The following is a 22,079-nucleotide window of genomic DNA, read 5'->3' as shown; positions in this document are numbered from 1 at the left end:
GTTGACATTAGTTGTGTTTTATTACTGGTAACAACAATGTATGTTTAACATTAGTTGTGTATTATTATTGGGTAGAATAATCTATGTGTACATAATAGTTGTGTATTATTACTAGATACAACAATCTATGTGTTAACACATGTTCTGTATCATTACTAGGTACAACAATCTATGTGTTGATATTGACTGTGTATTATTATTGGGTACCACAATCTATGTGTTGACATTAGTTGTGTAGTATTACTGGGTACAACAACCTATGTGTTGACATTGCTTGTGTATTATTAATGGGTACGTCAATCTATTTACTGACATTAGATGTGTATTATTTTTCGGTACAACTATCTTTGTGTTGACATTGGTTATATATTATTATTGGGTACAACTTTCTGTGTCTTAACTTTGGTTGTGTATTATTAGTTGGGTACATCAATCTGTGTGTTAACATTGGTTGTGTAATGTTATTGAATACAGCAATCTATGATTTTATTTTATGTGTGTATTAATGCTGGATTTAACTGTCTATGAATTGACATTAGTTGTGTATTATTACAGGTAACAACGATCTATATATTGATAATAGTTGTGTATTATTATTGGGAACGTCCATCTATATATTTGTGTAGTTGTATATTATTATTGGGTACAACAATCTGTCTATTGACAATAGCTGTGAATTATTACTGGGTACAACAATCTATGTTTTGACTTTAGTTGTGTATTATTATTGGATACAACAATGTACGTAGTGGCATCAGTTGTGTATTATCACTGGTAATAACAATCTATGTGTTCACATTCATTAGGTATTATTTTGGGGTACATCAATATATATAATCACAATGGTTGTGTGTTATTATTGGATACAACAGCATGTGTGTTGACACTGGTTGTGTATTATTACTAGGAGCAACAATCTATGCGTTCACATTAGTTGTGTATTACTACTGGATAGAACAGTCAATGTCTTCCCATTTGAGTAGTATTGTTGCATACAACAATCTATGTATTGTCACTAGTTGTGTATTATTATTGGTTACTATAATCTATGCGTTCACATTATTTGTGTATTACTACTGGATAGAACAGTCAATATCTTCCCATTTGAGTAGTACTGTTGCATACAACAATCTATGTATTGTCACTAGTTGTGTATTATTATTGGTTACTATAATATATGTGTTCACATTAGTTGTGTATTATTATTGGTTACTATAATATATGTGTTCACATTAGTTGTGTATTATTATTATTGGTTACTATAATCTATGTGTTCACATTAGTTGTGTATTATTACTGTAAACAAAAATCTATGTATTGCCATTACTTGTGTATTATTAATGGGAACGACAATTTGTGTATTAATATTGGTTTTGTATTATTACTTGTAACAAACTTCTGTGTGCTGACGACATTACTTATTTATTATTATTGGGTGGAACAAGCTATGTGTTGACATTTGTTGTGTATTATTAGTAGGTACAACAATCTATGGGTACACGAATATATGATTTGACTTTAGTTGTGTATTATTGTTGTATACAACAGTTTATAAATTAATATTAGTTGTGTATTATTATTGGGAACAACATTCCATGTATTGACAATATTCGTGTATAATTATTGGGTACAACAATCTATGTGTTGACATTAGTTGTGTATTATTACTGGGTACAACAATCTATGTGTTGATATTGCTTATGTATTATTATTGGATACAATAATCCAATCTATATGTTCATGTTAGTTGTGTATTATTACTAGTAGTTACAATCTATGTGCTGTCATTGATTGTGTATTATTACTGGGAACAACAATCTATGTTTTGACTTTAGTTGTGTGTTATTTTTAAATACAACAATGTATGTGTTGATATTAGCTGTGTATTCTTAGTTGTAGAAATAATCTATGTGTTGGCATTAGTTGTGTATTATTACTGAGTACAATAATCTGTGTATTGACAGTCCTTGACTGTTATTATTGGATACAACAATCTACGTATTGACAATAGTTGTGTATTTTTACTGAGAACAACTATCTTTGTTTTGACATTGTATTATTATTATTATTAGGTACAACAATCTATGTGTCGATAATAGTTGTGTGTTATTATTGTGTACAACAATATGTGTGTTAACATTAGTTGCGCATTATTACAGGATGCAACAATGTATGTATTGACAGTCGCTGAGTATTTTTATTGGATACAACAATCTACGTATTGACAACTGTTATGTATTATTACTGGGTAGAATAATCTATATGTTAACAATAATTGTGTATTATTACTGGGTACAATATATATGTTGACATTGGTTGTGGATTATTATTTAATATAACATTCTATGTACTGACATTAGTTTTGTATTATTACTGGGTACAGCATTCTATTGATTGACAATAGCTGTGTATTTTTACTGGGAACAACGTTCTATTTTTTGACATTATTTGTGAATTATTAAGGGGTAGAACAAATCAGATCTTGACATTGGTTGTGTATTATTACTGGTAACAGCAATCTATGTGTTTACATTAGTTGTGTATTATTACTGGGAACGACAATCTATGTATTAAGATTAGCTTTGTATTATTACTGGGAAAACAATCTATGTGTTGACATTAGTGCTTTATTATTAATATGTACAACAATCTATGTGTTGGCATTAGTTGCGTATTATTATTACTGGGTATAAAAATCTATGTGTTAACATTAGCTGTGTATTATTACTGTGAACGACAATATATGTATTGACATTGGTTGTGTATTATTATTTAGAAGAACAAACTATGTGTTCACATTGGTAGTGTATTATTACTGGACACAACGATATATGTATTGAAATTGGTTGTGTATTATTACTCGATATAACATTCTATGTATTGAAATTGGTTGTGTATTATTACTCGATATAACATTCTATGTATTGACATAGTTGTGTATTTTTATTGAGTACAACAATTTATGGGTTGACAATAGGTTGCATTATTCTTGGGTACAACACTCTATGTGTTGACATTAATTTTGTATTATTGCTGTGTACAATCAATGTGTTGACATTGATGGTGTATTGTTATTTGATATAATATTCTATGTGTTGACAGTATTTGTGTATTATTACTCGGAACATCAGTATATGTCTTAACATTGAGTGTGTGTTGTTGTTGAACACAACAATGTATGTACTGACAATAGATGTGTATTATTACTGGGAACAACAATATATCTATTGAATTTTTTTGTGTATTGTTATTGGGTACAACAATCTATGTGTTGATATTTTTTGTGTATTGTTATTGGGTACAACAATCTCTGACTTAATATTTTTTGTGTATTGTTATTGGGTACAACAATCTCTGACTTAATATTTTGTGTGTATTACTACTGGGTGGAGTAATCTTTGAGTTGACATTACTTGCATGTTATTATTGGACACAACAATGTATGTATTAACAATAGTTGTGTATTATTACTGTGAATGACAATATATGTATTGACATTTTTTGTGTATTGTTATTGGGTACAACAAACTATGGATTGACAATAGTTGTTTATTATCATTGGGTACAACAATCTGTTTTTTTTACTTTAGTTGTGTATTAGTATTGGATACAACATTCTAAATATTGAGATTAGTTTTATATCATTACTAGGAACAACAGTCTGGGTGTTGACATTAGTTGTGTATTATTATTGGGTACAACAATCTGTGTTTTGACTTTAGTTGTGTATTAGTGTTGGATACAACAATCTATATATTGAGATTAGTTTGTATTATTACTAGGAACAACAGTCTTGGTGTTGACATTAGTTGTGTATTATTACTTGGTATAAAAATATATGTGTTAACATTAGCTGTGTATTATTACTGGGTATAATAATCTATGAGTTGACATTGGTTGTGTATTACTACTGGATAAAATAACCTATGTGTTGACAATAGTTGTGTATTATTATCGGGTACAACAATCTATGGATTGACAACAATTGCATATTATTATTGGGTACAACAATCTATCTGTTGACATTGGTTGTGTATTATTATTCGATATAAAATTATTTTATTGACAATAGTTATGTATTAATATTGGTTACAACAATCTATCTATTGAAATATAGTTGTATTATTATTGGGTATAACAATCTGTGTTTTGTCTTTAGTTATCTACTACTATTGGATACAACAATCAATATATTGACATTAGTTGTTTATTATTACAAGGAATAACAATCTACATGTTGAAATTAGTTTTGTATGATTACTGGGTAAAACAATCTATATGTTGACATTAGTTATGTATTATTATTGGATACAATATTCTTTGTATTGACAATAGTTGTGCAATATTATTGGGTACAACAATCTACGTGTTGAAATTAGTTTTGTATTATTACTGGGTACAACAATCTATGTGTTGATATTGGTTGTTTATTATTAATGAACAGAAGAATGTATGGATTGAGAATTGTTGTGCACTATTATTGAACAGAACAATCTATGGATTGACAATAGTTGTACATTATTACTGGGAACAGCAATATATGCATTGACATTAGTTGTGAAGTATTACTGGTAATAACATTCTATGTGTTGACATTAGTTGTGTATTATTATTGGATAGAACAAACTATGTATTCACATTGGTTGTGTATTATTACTGGTAACACCCATCTATGTGATGACATTGGTTGTGTATTATTATTGGGTACAATCTATGTGTTGAGATCAGTTGTCTATTATTATTCGATATAACGTTCCATTTATTGAAGGAAGTTGTGTGTTATTATTTTAATTTTTTACAACAATCTATGTATTAACAATAGTTGTGTATTAATACTGTGAATGACAATATATGTATTGACATTTGTTGTGTATTTTTATTGGGTACAACAAACTATGGATTGACAACAGTTGTTTATTATCATTGGGTACAACAATCTGTGTTTTGACTTTAGTTGTGTATTACTGTTCGATACAACAATCAATATATATTGACATTAGTCCTTTACTATTACTAGGAACAACAATCTACGTGTAGAAATTAGTTGTGTATTATTTCTGGGAACAACAATCTATGTGTTGACATTAGTTTTGTATTATTACTGGATACAACATTCTTTGTATTGACAGTAGTTGTGCAATATTATTGGGTAGAACAATCTCTGTGTTGACAATAGTTGTGTATTATTACTGGGTACGACAATCTATGTATTGACATTAGTTGTGCATTATTACTAGGAATAACAATCTATGTGTTGGCATTAATTGTGTGTCATTATTAGGTACAACAATCTATGTTTGGACATTAATTTTGTGTGTTATTATTAAGTACAACTTATGTGTTGACATTAGTTGATCATTATTACTCGATACAATAATTCATGTGTTGATATTGGTTGTGTATTATTATTGACGTTAATGGTTTATTATTATTGGGTACAAAAATCTATGTGTTGACAATAGTTGTGTACGCTCACAAGACAAATTCTGTACGGGTATACTCAATAACAGGCACTTAACAGTCCATATGGTTTACATAAATTAAGTTCTTGTTGTCCGCCGGCGGTTTTCGCAAAGTATCTTTACCGCGTTAGAAGTTAATGGTGCGAAAGAGAATTTTAACCACTGCAATTTGTAAGGACCTAAAACATTAGTGCACATGCACCTGTTATGTACGTGTCTGAGGTTGTCGCAGTATGAAAGTCATCCTGGAATGAAACTTGATAAGTGTTTACGCTGGACCTATGTTTATGTGATGTTGTTCACTTTTGGAAACTCGGAAAAAGTGGAAATTCGTTACAACGTTTCTGGCTATTGTAAAGGAAAAATATAGAAAAATGGAGGGTGAGACACTGACGTAGACAATGACATCGAATTCAGAAAAGAGAATATCATTCACAATAAAACTAGACATTATTGTCAGGAAAGTTCAGGACATTTATATAAGTTATATAAACTTAACCTGGCGCTCAACGAATGTTTTATTACTGTTATATCAAAATTCAGAAAAGGGAATATCATTCACAATAAGATTGATAATAATTCAAGAAAGGCAATGTCTCTCACAACTAAATTGACAATAATTCAGAGAAGTACATATCAGTCACAATAAGACGGATAATAATTTTTACAAATATATATATATAGATCACGCTTTGCCAGCATAAGCTTTATATACTAGATGGAAATAATGTCAAGCAATTGTTGAATTTGTTAGATTTCGACGCGTTATGTTATATACTCTATTAGAACAGCATACCAAGCTTTATTTCCCTTTTTTTATATTCATTGAAGGAGGTTTGTTTTTTCGCTATACAAAATTATCATAAACTTGACCTGGCGCTCAACGAATGTTTTACTACTGTATAGATATCGATTAGCAAAATTATTATTCATTCAAGGTTTTCATTAGTTATCATGTTCTATAGACTAGAAAACGCAATATCACGAAACTTAGTCCGAACATATACATAATATTAATTGACATTTCAAGATTTTTAGGGTCAGAACACCTTCTTCTAAAGCACCTAATAGTTAAGCAGTTCCTAACTTTCATCACAGGACGTCGAGTTTCAGAAAACAAATTATTAGTCCTAAACTTGGTTTGTTCTGTCTTATGCTGACAGTGTGGCGAACCATTTTGTAACTAACACTGACTTGTTGTTAAAACTGCCTTTGTAATTAACGCTAGCTCCTTCTGTTAAAACTACTATCGTAATTAACGTTTCTTATAGCAAAGCCACATCGGGCTATCTGCTGTGTCCACCGAGGGGAATCGAACCCTAGGTTTTAGCATTATAAATCCGAAGACTTGGTGCTGTCCCACCGGGGGACCGAAATTAACGTGGTCCTCTGTTAAAATTACTTTCGTAACTAACGCTGGCGCCTTCTGTTAAAACTACTTTTATAGTTAACCTTAGCCTTCCGTTAAAATTACTTTTGTAATTAACGTTGACTTTCTGTTAAATTTAATTTTGTAATTAACGTTAGTCTTCTGTTAGAATTACTTTCGTAATTAATGCTTATCGTCAGGGGTGGTTCGTACTTGTTTAAATTTAACAATAGATTGATCGTTCATCTAGAATTAAAATATACGTAATTAAAGGAAATTACAAGTTAATTAATGGGTCCATGTGTATTAACAAATTATTGGTATATAATGTTAACTAATAAAATGTATTTAATGTAATTAATGCCTGCATGTAACGAATCTTTTTGACTCGATTAAAAATAAACAAAAATGTTGTTTTTCGCTTTTCAAGGTGCTGTTATTTTATATTCATGATTATAACTTTAATAATTTTCAGAATGAATTGTTCACAAGTGTCCTGGAGAGTCATGGTGATGGGATGCTAAGAAACTAGATGGTTAAAGCTCAGATTTCAGACTTTGGTGTCAAGTCTGCTTGTGATGAATAAGTGTAGCGTCATTAAACTAGCTACATGAATTGCCTTTTAAATCTCCTGGATGGAATGATAAAAGGTCTGAAAGTTAAAGTTCAGGATTCACTTCTGGCTCTTCATATAGAAGTTAACGATAGGGTTATTAAACTTCGCACATAAATATTGTCTCATATTTTTTCAATCAACCATTTTAATAATATGATAACCTTTTAAACTTCTTACTAAATGGGGAAAAAAATTATTTCTTAGGCAAAAGTCCATTGCTCTCACCAAATATTATTTTGCGATCGGTAGATTTTCAGTTGGCAGTCTGCTTATAGAGATTCCCGTGCTCTTTTCCCTCTTCTTATTAGAACAGAATAGGCTTAGCCTCTTTTCAAGCACTACACTAATTGCGATTAATTCTATCTTATGAAAAGCTTTTATACAACACATTTAAACAGTGGTATATATTTTTTGAGTGCAAAATGAAGAATATCTAGTGTATACTAATGATTATTACTTGTATGTATATGCCATATCTTAGATCTGAATTTGTTTGTTTTTTTCCTTGTAAAGTGAATTCAGCCTCATTCGATTTGCTTGGAGTTTTTAAAGCGGTGAATGACTATCATTTGTTTTACGTCATCTCATATTGATTTGCTCTCATATGATATCGATAGCTAACAGGTTACAAAGGACGAGAAATTGCATAAAAAATCTCAGAGTGCAAAACATGTGTATTTTAATCGTACAAAAGCTTAATCATAAGCCTGACATGGCTTGGTGATTAGAGCACTCGACTCGCAATCTGGAGATCGCGAATTCAAATCCCATCACCAAATATGCTCGCCCTTTCAGCCGCTGGGGCGTTATAACGTGATGGAAAATCCCACTACTCGTTGGTAAAGAGTAGACTAAGAGTTGTTAGTGGGTAGTGTTGACTAGCTGCTTTCTCACTTTGCGCGAAATCCAACAAACAATAACTTTTGATGAAAAAAAAGCAATATCGTAAATAAACACACCAGAAAAATGAGTTCGCTATTTACAAGAGATGATCATATGACGATTAGTGTGTGATGAAACCTGTGATTGGCTTTAATTAAGTTTACTTGAGTTATCCACGCAAAAACCAAAAAACGTCGTTAAAAACTATGATAGTTTGATGTGTGTGTATGTGTAAGTATAGCCAAAAACTTATGTATAGGAAGATACAAAATAATAAATAAAATGAATACCTGAATCGAACAATAAGTACCTAGAATATTGGTTTATTTAAATAATATGTAACATTATTAAATGCAATACAAAGAAAATAATATATCAAACATACTACGAGGTTTGTTTAACACAACTACTCCCACTTTACCTAACCTCTGTCACTTAACAACACATGAAGCAGGCAACAGGAAGTAATAAATAAAGTTAAATCTTCTGTAACAGCTGAAAAATATATACGATAAGACTCCAGAAAGTTCAGTAATAATAATAAGAATTTGAAAGGAAAGTTAAAGCCCTCGTTAATGTGGTAAAAAAAAAATAGCAAAAACTAATATAACTTAACTAATGACGTAATGCCATATATAGTATTATATATAGCATTAACTATACATCATGAGAGTTTAAGTTAGCAAGAGGTAAAACCAGTGTTGGTCAATACATAAAGCAGTTCACTGTAACGTTAAATAATTTCCAAAGAAATTAAAGTGTAGATGTGAAATCGTGACATTCTGTATATCTTCTAAGGCTATAATAACCAGCAAGAATTTTGTAAAACACACCATTTTAACCAATTGTTTTACCCATGTAAAACAAAGAACGGATTAAAGTGTTTATTTCTTACTCGCATTTGTTGGGAAGTAGATGAACACAATGTACCCCCACGTGTCTTTATCATAAAGGATAAAACTTTAAAAAGACCCCGCCTCGAACTCTTGACTCTGGAGTTTACAGGAAGTTAAAACGTGCCATATCTTCGGGTTTAAATAGCAGTTGCCTGTGAAATCACAAATGAGAAGCTTATAGCTGTCATTGTTTGTAAAGTACACTGTTGACAAACCCGTTTTTGTCTTTGTTACGGAACTGAGAATTAAGTGCGGTATTATTTTTATGATTTGAAAGAAGAGACTAAAATATGTACGTATAAAAGAGTAGTCGTTTTCTCGTGTTTGGCGCCTCGTCAGTTGATGTTGAGTTCTGTGGCAAGCCAATAAGTGGCCAGGCGAGATTCTGTCGTCATAGCTCGTGAATATGCAACCCGCCCAAACAGGGGCGTGAAGTGTGCACCTATGAGAACTGAGTTTTCATTCAAGTTGGATGCATACTTGCTTCTGGTCGTTCGTTCTGCTAGACGTTACGAGGATGTTAGGTTTACAACTTTTAGGGAAATAAACAGACGTTCCTCCCACCTTACATAAACAGAGGCGAACTGTTCAGCTTTAAGACTTATTGATCGAAGCAACGTCTATGTTTAGTATAACTGTTACATAACCTTTCTCAGTGACCCTCGACTGTGGGACCACAGAAGGCAGGATTGTCGGGACTTCTCAGTTATTACTTGCGATATGGCGGTTGTAAGCCCGTAGGTTGACATACAAGAAAGGCTTTAAACCAGATTTGGGATGTAAGAAGTTCCTACCGAATTCGTTTATAAAGATGTATACATAAAGCTCCTTATCATGGTTAGTAGCCCATAAAGTCTAATTATTAATTAGTTACTTTTCTTTCCATTTATTTGCCCCATGGATAAATTGTCATAGTTTCGAATGTTCTTTGATGGAGAACGAGTTGGAGAAGACAGGAAGGTACAGGTAATCATCTTTACGTCTTATTAACGTCGAGTTTTATACAGATGATTTATATGAAACGGTAGATGTTCGTTCCCATGTAAATCTACTAATGTATTTTTATTATATTTTTACTGTTATTAATAAAGCCAGACTTAGCTCTTTTTTTAAACCATTGGCTATTTTACAGTAAAGTGCTTTACAACAGGTGTAGCCAGATTCGCCCAGCCAGATATTTGGATGCTACTTTTCTTCTTTCAGGGTGTTCTTTGCCTCACTGTACTTGTAATCAGATTTGTCAATATATTTGACTATTTCTAGTTTTATTTTCTTTGCATGAAGCACGATTTAGCTTATGATGTGACTGGGGCGCGTGTTAGACCTGTGGTAGCGGCTCTGAATTTCGGAACTAGAGAGCCGATAAAATATTCCCCCGGTGGATTTCAAGAGTGACAGTCAATCCCTTAGCGTGAATGGTGTGATGCTGGTAGCTGCCTGCCTTCCCTCTGCAGAAGTTCAAGACTAGGTACGACGGCATATAGCTTTAATAGCTTTATCACAAATACAAAATTTGATTAAATTTTACTTCCTGCTAGGCTTCACGATAAAAAAAATCCGCTCTATTCGGAGTTATTCTGCGCACTTAAATGAAAAATCACATTTTCCTCCAAGCATGGGTGTTTCACTCTAAACTTTTAACCTCGCCCTAAAGTAAACTGGAATGCTAGAAGTTATTTACATATCTCTCTGGGTTATTTCGTGCTGGAGGTTCGGATTTAAGTAAAGGGTAGTAAAAGCAGATCACTTGTCACTCTTTACGTGAGTGAATATTACATACCAAAAATCTCAAATTATGCAGTACTCGCCGAGACTGTGTTATATACTGAAATATCTTGATCACGATGCTGGCCGAAGTTGTGTGATATATACTGAATTATCTTGACCATAGTACTGGCCGAGACTGTGTTATATACTTACTTATCTTGATCACGATGCTGGCCGAAGCTGTGTGATATATACTGAATTATCTTGACCATAGTACTGGCCGAGACTGTGTTATATACTGAAATATCTTGATCACGATGCTGGCCGAAGTTGTGTGATATATACTGAATTATCTTGACCATAGTACTGGCCGAGGCTGTGTTATATACTTACTTATCTTGATCACGATGCTGGCCGAAGCTGTGTGATACATACTGAATTATCTTGACCATAGTACTGGCCGAGACTGTGTTATATACTGAATTATCTTGATCATGATGCCGGCCGAGGCTGTGTTATGTATGTCCTAGAAAAAAACTAGTACTTTTTAAACTACAACGGGGAAAATGCGTGTATATTAGCTTTAGGAAGTTTTGGGGAAACTCAACATAAACATATCTGAAACCCTCCAACATCCCCGATCCGGTAACAATTCGACTTTATAAAAGCAGAAAACAGAAATATATGCAACTTCCAGATCTTTCTTAAAACATGCATGTTATTTTTATTTTCTATGGACGGACAATTTACTGGAATAAAAATTTATTATTTGAGTCGTACTTGTAGAAAGTTATGGAGTTACGGTAACATAACTTGTGTTAGATTTTTATATCGAGTATCTTTAATGATATAAGAACACCGCACGAGTGTTAGAAAAGATCTGTTATAGTTTGAAGATTTACATATAACCAATAGGCCTGTTTTGAACTACTTTGACGATCAGCCTTTATTCTTAGAATTTACCAAACCAACGACGAATGATACCGCGTGGTGCAATAGGTTTGATGTATATCGTGACTTTGAATTTATGCAGGCTGAGAATCAATTGGTTAAAAAAAGCAAGAAAAAACGACAAGACTTGTTTCGTAATAAAATAGTTTTAAAGTCGTACACATTTCTGATAGAAAGAAACGTGAATAATAAATGTTTACTTTCACACAATTTTACCAGAGACGACCTAAGTAGTTTATAAGTTAGTTGATCAAAAAGTCTTGAAAATTGGCTAAATTGTATTTGTAGTAATATATATGTATATATAACGAAAGCATCAATAAGACTTTATATAATACGAATGTTCCTTTATATATATATATATATATATTCACACACACATACGCGTAAAATTTCTTGTAAATATCAGTTTTCTGTATACACATATGTATAAAAGTTTAATATATACAAGACTTGTTTGTCATAATTTTCTATATACACTCCACTTGAGTTTATCACTCAAGTTCCTTATACATATACATATATCTATATATATACATTTCTCCAATAATATTTGTGTGTGTGTGTGAGTATATATATATATATTTTTTTTCTCTAGTTATATTGTTCTCTGTGTATGTGTGCAGAGAGAATTTTTAGGTATCACCAATATTTTCTATACATACGTCTCCCAATGGGTCAGCGGTAGGTTTACGGACTTATAACGCTGAAATCTAGGGCTCGATTCCCCGCGGTGGTTTTGTGCTAAAACGATAAACAATAACTCTTTATATAAAGAACATATTAGAAATAATATGTTTTCTATATATGTATATACAGTACTTGTCTGTAATACCAGTGTTGTTTTGATATGAACTTGACTGTTTTATTACTGATATCTCTCTACACATAGAAATTATCTGATATATTAATGTTCTTTATGTAACAGCAAGTGATATATAGAGTTTATAGATGTAATACCTATATAATACTTGTTTCTAATACCGGTGTTCTAACAGACTGTGTAATAACGATGTTCTTACAAACTGGTCTCCCGGTGGGACAGTGGTAAATAACCGGATTTACAATGCTAGAATCAGGGGTTCGATTCCCCTCGGTAGACACAGCAGATAGTCCAATGTGGCTTTGCTATATGAAAACACACACTTACAAACTATGTGTGTAATACCAGTGTTCTTATAGACGTTATGTATAAAGCCAGTGTTCTTATCATTTTTTTGTGAATTACCATTGTTTCTTATAGATTGTGCGTGTAATATCAGTGTTCTTACAGACTGTGCGTGTATGATACCATTGTTCTTACAGAATGTGTGAGTAATACCAATGTTCTTATAGACTGTGTGTAATACCAGTATTCTTACAAACTGTGTGTGAATGCCAGTGTTCTTAGAAACTGTGTTAGTAATATCAGTGTTCGTACAGACTGTGTTTTTAATACCATTGTTCGTATAGACGGTGTGTGTAGTACCACTGTTCTTACAGAATGTATTTGTAATATCTTACAGACTGTTTGTGTAATACCGGTGTTCTTAAAGACTGTGTGTATAATACCACTGTTCTCACAGACTGTGTGTGTAATATCATTGTTTTTACGGACAGTGTGTTTAATGCCATTATTCTTACAGGCTGTGAATGCCCGTGTTTTAACATCTGTGTGCGTAATATTGCATTCGTATATTCTGTGTGTGTGTAATACCATTGTTCTTACAGATTGTGTGTGTATCGTACCAGTGTTCTTACAGACTGTGTGTATAATACCAGTGTTCTTACAGATTGTGTGTGTATGGTACCAATATTCTTACAGGCTGTTTAGGTAATATCAGTGTTCTAGCGGTCTGTTTGTGTAATACCAGTGTTTTTTACAGACTGTATGTGTAATATCAGTGCTCTAGCGGTCTGTTTGTGTAATACCAGTGTTCTTACAGATTGTGTGTGTATCGTACCAGTGTTCTTACAGACTGTTTGTGGAATACCAGTGTTCTTACAGACTGTGTGTATAATACCAGTGTTTTTACAGACTGTATGTGTAATACCAGTGTTTTTACAGACTGTATGTGTAATACCAGGGTTCTAGCGGTCTGTGGGTGTAATACCAGTATTCTTACAGATAGTGTGTATAATACTAGTGTTCTAACAGACTGTATGTGTAATACCAGGGTTCTAGCGGTCTGTGGGTGTAATACCAGTATTCTTACAGATAGTGTGTGTAATACTAGTGTTCTAACAGACTGTATGTGTAATACCAGGGTTCTAGCGATCTGTGGGTGTAATACCAGTATTCTTACAGATAGTGTGTGTAATACTAGTGTTCTAACAGACTGTGGGTGTAATACCAGTGTTTTTACAGAATACGGGTGTAATACCAGTGTTTTTACAGACTGTGTGTATAATACCATTGTTCTCACAGACTGTGTGTGTATTACCACTGTTCTTACAGAATGTGTTTATATTATCTTACAGACTGTTTGTATAATACCAGTGTTCTTACACACTATGTATGTATAATACCATTATTATCACAGACTGTGTATGTGTATTACCACTTTTCATACAGAATGTGTTTGTATTATCTTACAAACTGTTTGTATAATACCAGTGTTCTTACAGACTGTGTGTGTAATATCATTGTTCTTACGGGCAGTGTGTTTAATACCATTGTTCTTACAGGCTGTGAATGCCCATGTTCTAATATATGTGTGTGTAATATTGTATTCGTATATTCTGTGTGTGTAATATTGTGTTCGTATATTCTGTGTGTGTGTAATACCATTGTTCTTACAGATTGTGTGTATATCGTATCAGTGTTCTTACAGACTGTTTGTGTAATACCAGTGTTCTTACAGATTGTGTGTATCGTACCAGTGTTCTTACAGACTATTTGTGTAATACTAGTCTTTTTACAGACTGTGTGTGTAATAACAGTGTTCTTACAGACTGTGTGTATAATACCAGTGTTCTTACAGACTCTGTGTATAATACCAATGTTCTTACAGATAGTGTGTGTATGGTACCAATATCCTTACAGACTGTTTGGGTAATACCAGTGTTCTTACAGACTGTGTGTGTAATGCCAGTGTTCTTACAGACTGTGTGTGTAATACCAGTGTTTTAACAGACTGTGTGTGTAATACCAGTGTTCTTACAGACTGTATGTGTAATACCAGTGTTTTAACAGACTGTGTGTGTAATACCAGTGTTCTTACAGACTGTATGTGTAATACCAGTGCTATTACGGACTGTGTGTGTAATGCCTTTGTTCTTACAGACTATATGTGTAAAACCTTTGTTCTTACAGACTGTGTTTGCAATACCATTGTTCGTACAGACTGTGTTTGTAATACTGCTGTTCTTACAGACTGTGTTTGCAATACCATTGTTCGTACAGACTGTGTTTGTAATACCGCTGTTCTTATAGACTGTGTAATACCAGTGTTCTTAAAAACTGTGTTTGTAATATTGTATTAATATATTCTGTTTGTGTGACATCAGTGTTCTTACAGACTGTTTGTGTGATATCAGTGTTCTTACAGACTGTTTGTGTAATATCAGTGTTCTTAGAGACTGTTTGTTTAATAATAGTGTTCTTACGGACTGTGTGTGTGTAATGCCAATGTTCTTACAGATTGAATGTGTGTTTGTGTGTTATACCAGTGTTCTTGCAGATTGTGTGTGTGTCTGTGTGTAATACCAGTGTTCTTACAGACGTGCGTGTGATACTACATACGGAACTTATCTGCTATACTAGTGCTCCCTATATACAGATATCGTACGTATATTACTGTTCCCAGTGTGTAGAATTTACCTGTAATATTATTGTTCCTTATACAAAACTTGTCTCTAGTACAATTGTTCTGTACAAACTGAAGTACTTGCAGTACCAACCTTCTCCGTGTAATAAGCATTATTATCTATATATGCAGAGCTTAGGTGTAGTTCCAGTATTCCCTCTATATATTTTTGTTTCCAATACTATTATGATATATATACTTGTCTCTAATTTCAGTGTATTCCATATTTAGAATGTATTTTCAATATCAAAGAGGCCCTGGTGGCTCAGCAGGCTTATAACGCTAAAAATCAGGTTTCATTACCCGAGATGTGAACTATTATGATATATATACTTGTCTCTAATTTCAGTGTATTCTATATTTAGAATGTATTTTCAATATCAAAGAGGCCCTGGTGGCTCAGCAGGCTTATAACGCTAAAAATCAGGTTTCATTACCCGAGATGTGAAGAGCACAGATAGTCCTTTGTGCTTAAAAACGAGCAAACAAAATGTCAAGGTGTCTTATATGTTTAACTTTGCTCTAATACCAATGTTTTGAATACATGCATACACTGAACTTGTCTGTAATACCAATGTTCTCTGTACGTTCTCTCTTTGCCTGTGATATCAGTGTTCTTTACATAAAATAGCGTATGATACCAGTATTTTCTGTGTACACTGTATAAGACAACTAAAGAATAATCGAACTTTACAAACATTTTAACTATCAAAAGGCAAATCCACTGTTATAAATCATCACACCAGTTTATTGTTATGTAGATCAAGAATTTAATTATCCGACATATGATCCGGAATGGACATGATATATAATAGTATTTTAAAAAGAAGTACTTTTTGTTAATTTATAACAAACGGCAGTAACACATCAGCATAATAATGCATAAATGATTAAAGAACTAAGAAAACATAAAAACAACAACAACTAGTTTTGGCATGATTTTGGAAAGAATTTCACATCCCGTCAAGTAACTCCAAACATTAAAGATGTTCTGGAGACTTGTTCAGAGAAGAGGTCGATTATATCTCTGTACTTTATCAACACTTTGATTTTAACCATATACAACACTGGTGACATGCCGCTCTTGCGGCTCATGGTGCTCATACTCTTCAATGAAGTGAAATGTCATGAACTGTAAAACTGTAAAGCCACATCTACCAAATCTCCGTTTACGAGACTAAACTGAGTGACACAATATTTGCATTTCATGCCACATAACGGATCATTACGTACCTGATTTGTATGCATTTATATTAATATTTTATAACACTGGTTTTTGCCTTGTTACACATAATTATCCCATAATTTTGAACTAATAAACTAGACGTAAAGCAGCTAGTCAACAGCACCCATCGCGAACTCTTTGGCCACTTTTGTCTGATCGAATAATGGGATTTGACCTTAAATTTTATAATGTATTCACGGTCCCAAAGTACAGCTCACGTTTTTTTCGGCCACGCCCAGCCCATACCTTTGCTTTGTCATAGATAAAAATATTGTAAATTGCAATTATCATTTGTTTATTTCAGTATATATAACTTGGCTGTAATAAAAGTGATCTGTATAACTTTCGTCTCCATCTGCAGAAATATTATTGTCTTATGTATATTTATTTATATATAAATGTGTGTTTAAAATACAATGTTGATGTTATATATACACACATGATTATTTGAAAGTTAATTGGTCCAATCTAACGGTCATAAACGGAAAAATTGTCATCACCAAACTGCAGAGCCGTAACTAGGTTTCAAAGGACCCTGTAGTAAAAAAAAAAAAAACTGTTGTCCCCGCCATTAAAGCTTTTCCGTATTTCAAAATATGTTCCTCCAAATTCCAATATTCAAAATTTCAAACACTAATTTTGAGAGAGATCCTCTGGGGCCTCTTGTCGATCTAGTCCCTCGGGCAGCTGCCCCACCTATCGTTACACCACTGGAAAATTAATATGTGATACATAAAGCAATAAGACGACGGGAAAGGTGATTCCCGTGCAAAAAAAAAAAAATGTGTAACGCATATAAATAACCTAATATTCTGGAGATGAAGTACAGCAGTTTCATAAGACTTAAAGCTTTAGCGAGAGGAAGTCATAGTCTCTAAACCTTATTGAAGTCTCTAATTTGTGAAAGAGTTGTTTTAAACATATAATGAATTAACCACCTACGCCTTATTCCATGCGGAGCTCATAGTGGTGGTGTGCAGACGTGTGAAACAATGGATTCACCAGTACACATTTTTCAGTGAACTGAATCGATTCGAACCTGTATGTTTAGAGACACGATGACTGTGAGCTTTTAACGAAATTTTTAAAGTTAATCAAAGAAATCAAGCAGAATTTTGTTATTATACTGAGTTAATAAATTTATCGTTTTTATTAGATTGAAAATAATATCTAGTAATATATGAGTTCATGTGCCCGAGGTGCAACCATGGATGTATTGGATCAACCACCAGGAGGCTGTGCAGTCGAATAATAAAACGCTATAACTCTAGAACCTACAATACCATAAGTATTACCAACCACTGTCTAAACGAGTGTGGTATTATGTTTACCTTTAGTTTGTTCCACGTCATCCTCCATTATGGGGAAATATTCCAACTTAGAATGGTAGTATCTCTTGCCTTGAAGCTGAAAAAAAAAAAGAGAAACAGCTCATAATCAGAAGATGTGTGCACTGCCACTACATCTTCAATTATAAATATGTAAAGAAGGAAGATAACACGAAGTTCGATTGTTGAATATGAGGCGGACTAAAAACTTGATCTTTATTTACGTATACAATATTTGTTTTACTTTCCCGCTTCTTTTCATACTTGCATTATTCCTTTACCCCTCATGACTGTCTCCTCTCTCTCCCTCTCTCATTACACTTTCTCTTTCTTTTTTGCGATGCCATCACTCCTGAGGTTTTATCAGCCAAACTACTAGAAGGGTATAATTGACCCTCTTTCTGTAGCCTGACGCATTCATTTTCCAAGCCATTCTCGTTTATTATTTATTTATTTTTACTTTTTTAACTTCGCATATCCAAGGTCACCTTTGTATTTGTAGTCTTGAAATGTTGACATGTAGAGACGTAACAGAATAAGATACAATAAGTGGCTTTACATAAATAATTCGTTTCACGCCTCAATTGCTTAGAATATACACAGGCGCTTCCCACTGCTCCATTCCACTCCTACGCCATTAAATATATGTATTAAATGTACTAATTTATTGGACTCGTCCAGTTGTTTTAAAACATACAAGAAATTTTCCACTTAAGACCTAAATCAACCACCTTACTGATAATAATAATAATATTTATATAGTTACTTATATATTCTCAAACGTTAAAAGCTTTCATTTAATCCCTTTTCTTTTCCCGTTCTCATAAAGTGAAAGCAAAAAAATAAACAGAAGACACACACACTTGTACAGATCCAAGTCTGTAATTATAAGTGTAAATAATTTCTTTATATTGTTTTAGTTATAATCTATTTAAATTTTTTCTAAACTTTTTTTCTAACCTGTTTGTCATAGATATTTCCATTGGAATTTAAAGGCATTAACTCTTTATTATCGTCGCTTTTGTTTAACATCTTCGATTTCATTTGATATCTTGCCATTGAAGTAAGTAACCTGACGTTCCAGTGTTTGTAGTTTGAAGCCAAACTCTCCACATAGAAACTCAGATCGCTGTTTTTCAGGGACTGGCATGACTTGGTGGTTATGGGGGTCGATTTGCAATCTGTAGGTTGCGGGTTCAAACCTCTTCACTGAACATGCTCACACTCTCAATCGTCGTGGCGTTATAATGTGATGGTAAATCTCACTATTCGTTGGTAAAAGAGCAACCTAAAAGGTGACGGTTGGTGATGTTGACTAGCTGCTTCCCTTCTAGTCTATAGCTTCTAAACTAAAGACGGTTAGCGCAGATAGCCCTCAAGTAGCTCTACATGAAATTGAATAATCAAAGAAATCGTTGTTTTTCTTGTATGTTGAACACGAAATATTACATTATCAATGTGAATGAACATTACATCAATTCATATGCAGTGTGGTTTTATAGATATTCTCCACATCCGGGTGGAAACTCTTGCTTCATTTAAAGTAACAAATATTGATCATTTTTGCAATTCGTTTGAAAGTTTTACTCATTCACTACACACAATATTCTGAACAGTAAAAACAAACAAACAAAACACCTTATACAGCAGGACGAATTTCGTGTTAAGAATTTTAACGAAGCCAATAAACTTTCAGCTTCTTATACAGTAGTTTTAATCAGCAAGGGTGAGACAACAAAGTCTGCCACTTGGGGGTATGGTGTCCGAAGAGAAAGCTTTATAGCCAGGCCTTCATCTAGCTAATAATTACTCACTTCGGGGAAGTTTTTCTAGTACTTTCGACCAAGTTAAAGTAATGAATAGTTGAATTTGTTGCTCTAGCACTAACTTTTTTTTTATTATTGTTGGTAATGGTGATATTTTTGTTTACTACGTGAAGATTATGGCAATATTACAGGAATATAAACTTAATAACGAATGTAATATTTGCGTATAACGCCTGTGCTGCTGTGTTTATTTTATCCATACTCCATATTCTATAAAGTTGTATTTATAATTCATAAATGAAATTTGACATTATTGTTCCATTCCTGACAACATTTAAGCTTAACATTTTGGGTTTAAGCTAGAAGCAGGTCGTACCTGAGAACAGTATCGATATTGTTTTTTTGTTTTTTTTTCAGTTTAAGAACGGTATCGATTATTTGGAACAAATTTACCGTTTTAAAATGTCATATTTTATTTGTACTATATGCAAGATTTTTATCACGTGTTGAAGTCTATCCTCCCCCTTAAACTGTCTATTGTAAATAAATGTACTTGTTTAGGAGATTTAAAAGTGTTCTGTAAAACCTGATATATCTATTAAAAATAATAATAAATAAATATGTTTCTTGCTGTTTGTCACAAGTCCTAAAATTCAGTATTTGAATGTAATATTCAAATGAAAAAAGTAAGTCGTGGATTTCATTATAAATTTTCTATGACATTTTTATCGACGTTTTTATGATTGCCAGTAGTCGGATTTGAATTTAACACAAGCCGATATGTGTTGGTTTCGTGTCTGGTAAATACGAAATAAATCGTTATTTATAGAGTAAAAACGGTTGTAGTAAATAAACTTGGTTTTTCGAAATAAAAAAAAACCAAGTTTATTTACTACAACCGTGAAGGTGTTTGGAAATTTGCGTTGAGAGGGTGGTTTAGTACGTTTATAAAACGGTAGATTCGCAGGTACTTTCCGTCTAATCATAAAATCAGAGCTCAGTGCACATCTACAGCGCTGCTTGTTCTGCACTGTTAATGTTCGCTCAATGTTGTTTAACGGCGTTAATCAATCGTGCACCTGCATACATTAACGCGCATTGTATAGGTACATATTTACCAACCAATAAATGTTGACTCATTTCTGGAAGATTTAACTCTTGTGAAGAGGAACCGATGGAACATTTTTTTTTTCTTTTGTGTTTGCGACATCGGCTTATATGCAGAGGCTTTCACGTGCTGTTGTGTATGTGGTGTCGTATAGTATACCGTAACGTGCGTTGTACCAACCTGTTATCGTGTTTACGTGTGAAAACCAAGAAAATATTGTGGAAATGACATTTTCAAATTTTGAAAGGAGTCGAAGACCACAAGGTATCCGCGATATTCGGCCATAGTTTGATACTAAATAAGTATCGTTCCTTATTTCACAATATTCACTGGCCGTTTGGACTAACTAAAAGTACTTATCGTTTCCTTATAAATAGAATTTAATTAATGTTTCGTAATAAAATGAAATTCGGTAATTAATTCAAATCACGGCACATACTATAAGCACCCAATCAAAACCTAGGGAGATATTTAACGTTTGTTGAGTGGTTACTTTTGATTTAGGAAGATATGAACCCTACATCAAATTTGATAACAGTTAGAAATGTTGTTTTTAGATTATTAACACTTTTAATTCGGACGAGGATTGGGACGAAAATAAACAATAGGAGCACAACACTGCAGATAAGCTAATCTCAAACCTAGTTCTGGTAGAACAAAAAAAAAATATTATTTTTAAATAAAAATTTTAGTTAACAATAAGATAGGCAGAAATTTTGCCTTAATCGGAATTCGTACGTTTATGTATCTGAAAAAATCATCATAACATCTTATATTATTAAAGTCTTTCCAACATTTCACATCTCCTCTGCTTAAAAAACAAACTAATAAGTCTGACTAATCTAAAGCTACAATTCCTTACTGCAATTGGATAGCGCTGAATGTCAGGAAATACCTCTCCTTAATGTTTTAATCTTAGGACCCCTCCAGTGGAACAGAGGTAAGTATGTAGGATTATAACGGTAGAAACTAGGTTTCGAT

The 22,079-nt window shown here is 32.9% G+C and overlaps 1 protein-coding gene and 1 long non-coding RNA gene across 6 annotated transcripts in view; one reads left to right on the top strand and one right to left on the bottom strand.

The window, feature by feature from the left end:
- The first annotated feature begins 9,660 nt into the window (after window positions 1–9,660).
- LOC106459171 (homeobox protein cut-like) overlaps window positions 9,661–22,079 on the top strand; it is a 132,995-nt gene continuing 120,576 nt past the window's right edge. For 2 of the 5 annotated variants that reach the window (XM_022385605.1, XM_022385604.1), the window contains exon 1: window positions 10,092–10,191. In XM_022385605.1, coding sequence (XP_022241313.1) covers window positions 10,147–10,191 — 45 coding nt within the window. In that variant the 5' untranslated portion in view covers window positions 10,092–10,146. Of the gene's footprint in view, window positions 10,063–10,091; window positions 10,192–22,079 lie in introns of those variants that run through there. The other 3 variants (XM_022385608.1, XM_022385603.1, XM_022385607.1) reach the window with 2 other exon arrangements.
- On the bottom strand, window positions 12,590–18,830 carry LOC111085715. The gene is made up of 3 exons (XR_002610524.1): window positions 18,489–18,830; window positions 18,228–18,303; window positions 12,590–12,627 (listed from the first exon to the last, which is right to left on the bottom strand). It is a non-coding gene; the product is annotated as an uncharacterized LOC111085715 (long non-coding RNA).

This window comes from Limulus polyphemus, unplaced genomic scaffold (genome assembly GCF_000517525.1).
Source record: "Limulus polyphemus unplaced genomic scaffold, Limulus_polyphemus-2.1.2 Scaffold571, whole genome shotgun sequence".
NCBI lineage: Eukaryota > Metazoa > Arthropoda > Merostomata > Xiphosura > Limulidae > Limulus > Limulus polyphemus.
The sequence above is the reverse complement of the archived record's forward strand: the minus strand, read 5'-3'. Positions and strand labels throughout refer to the sequence as shown.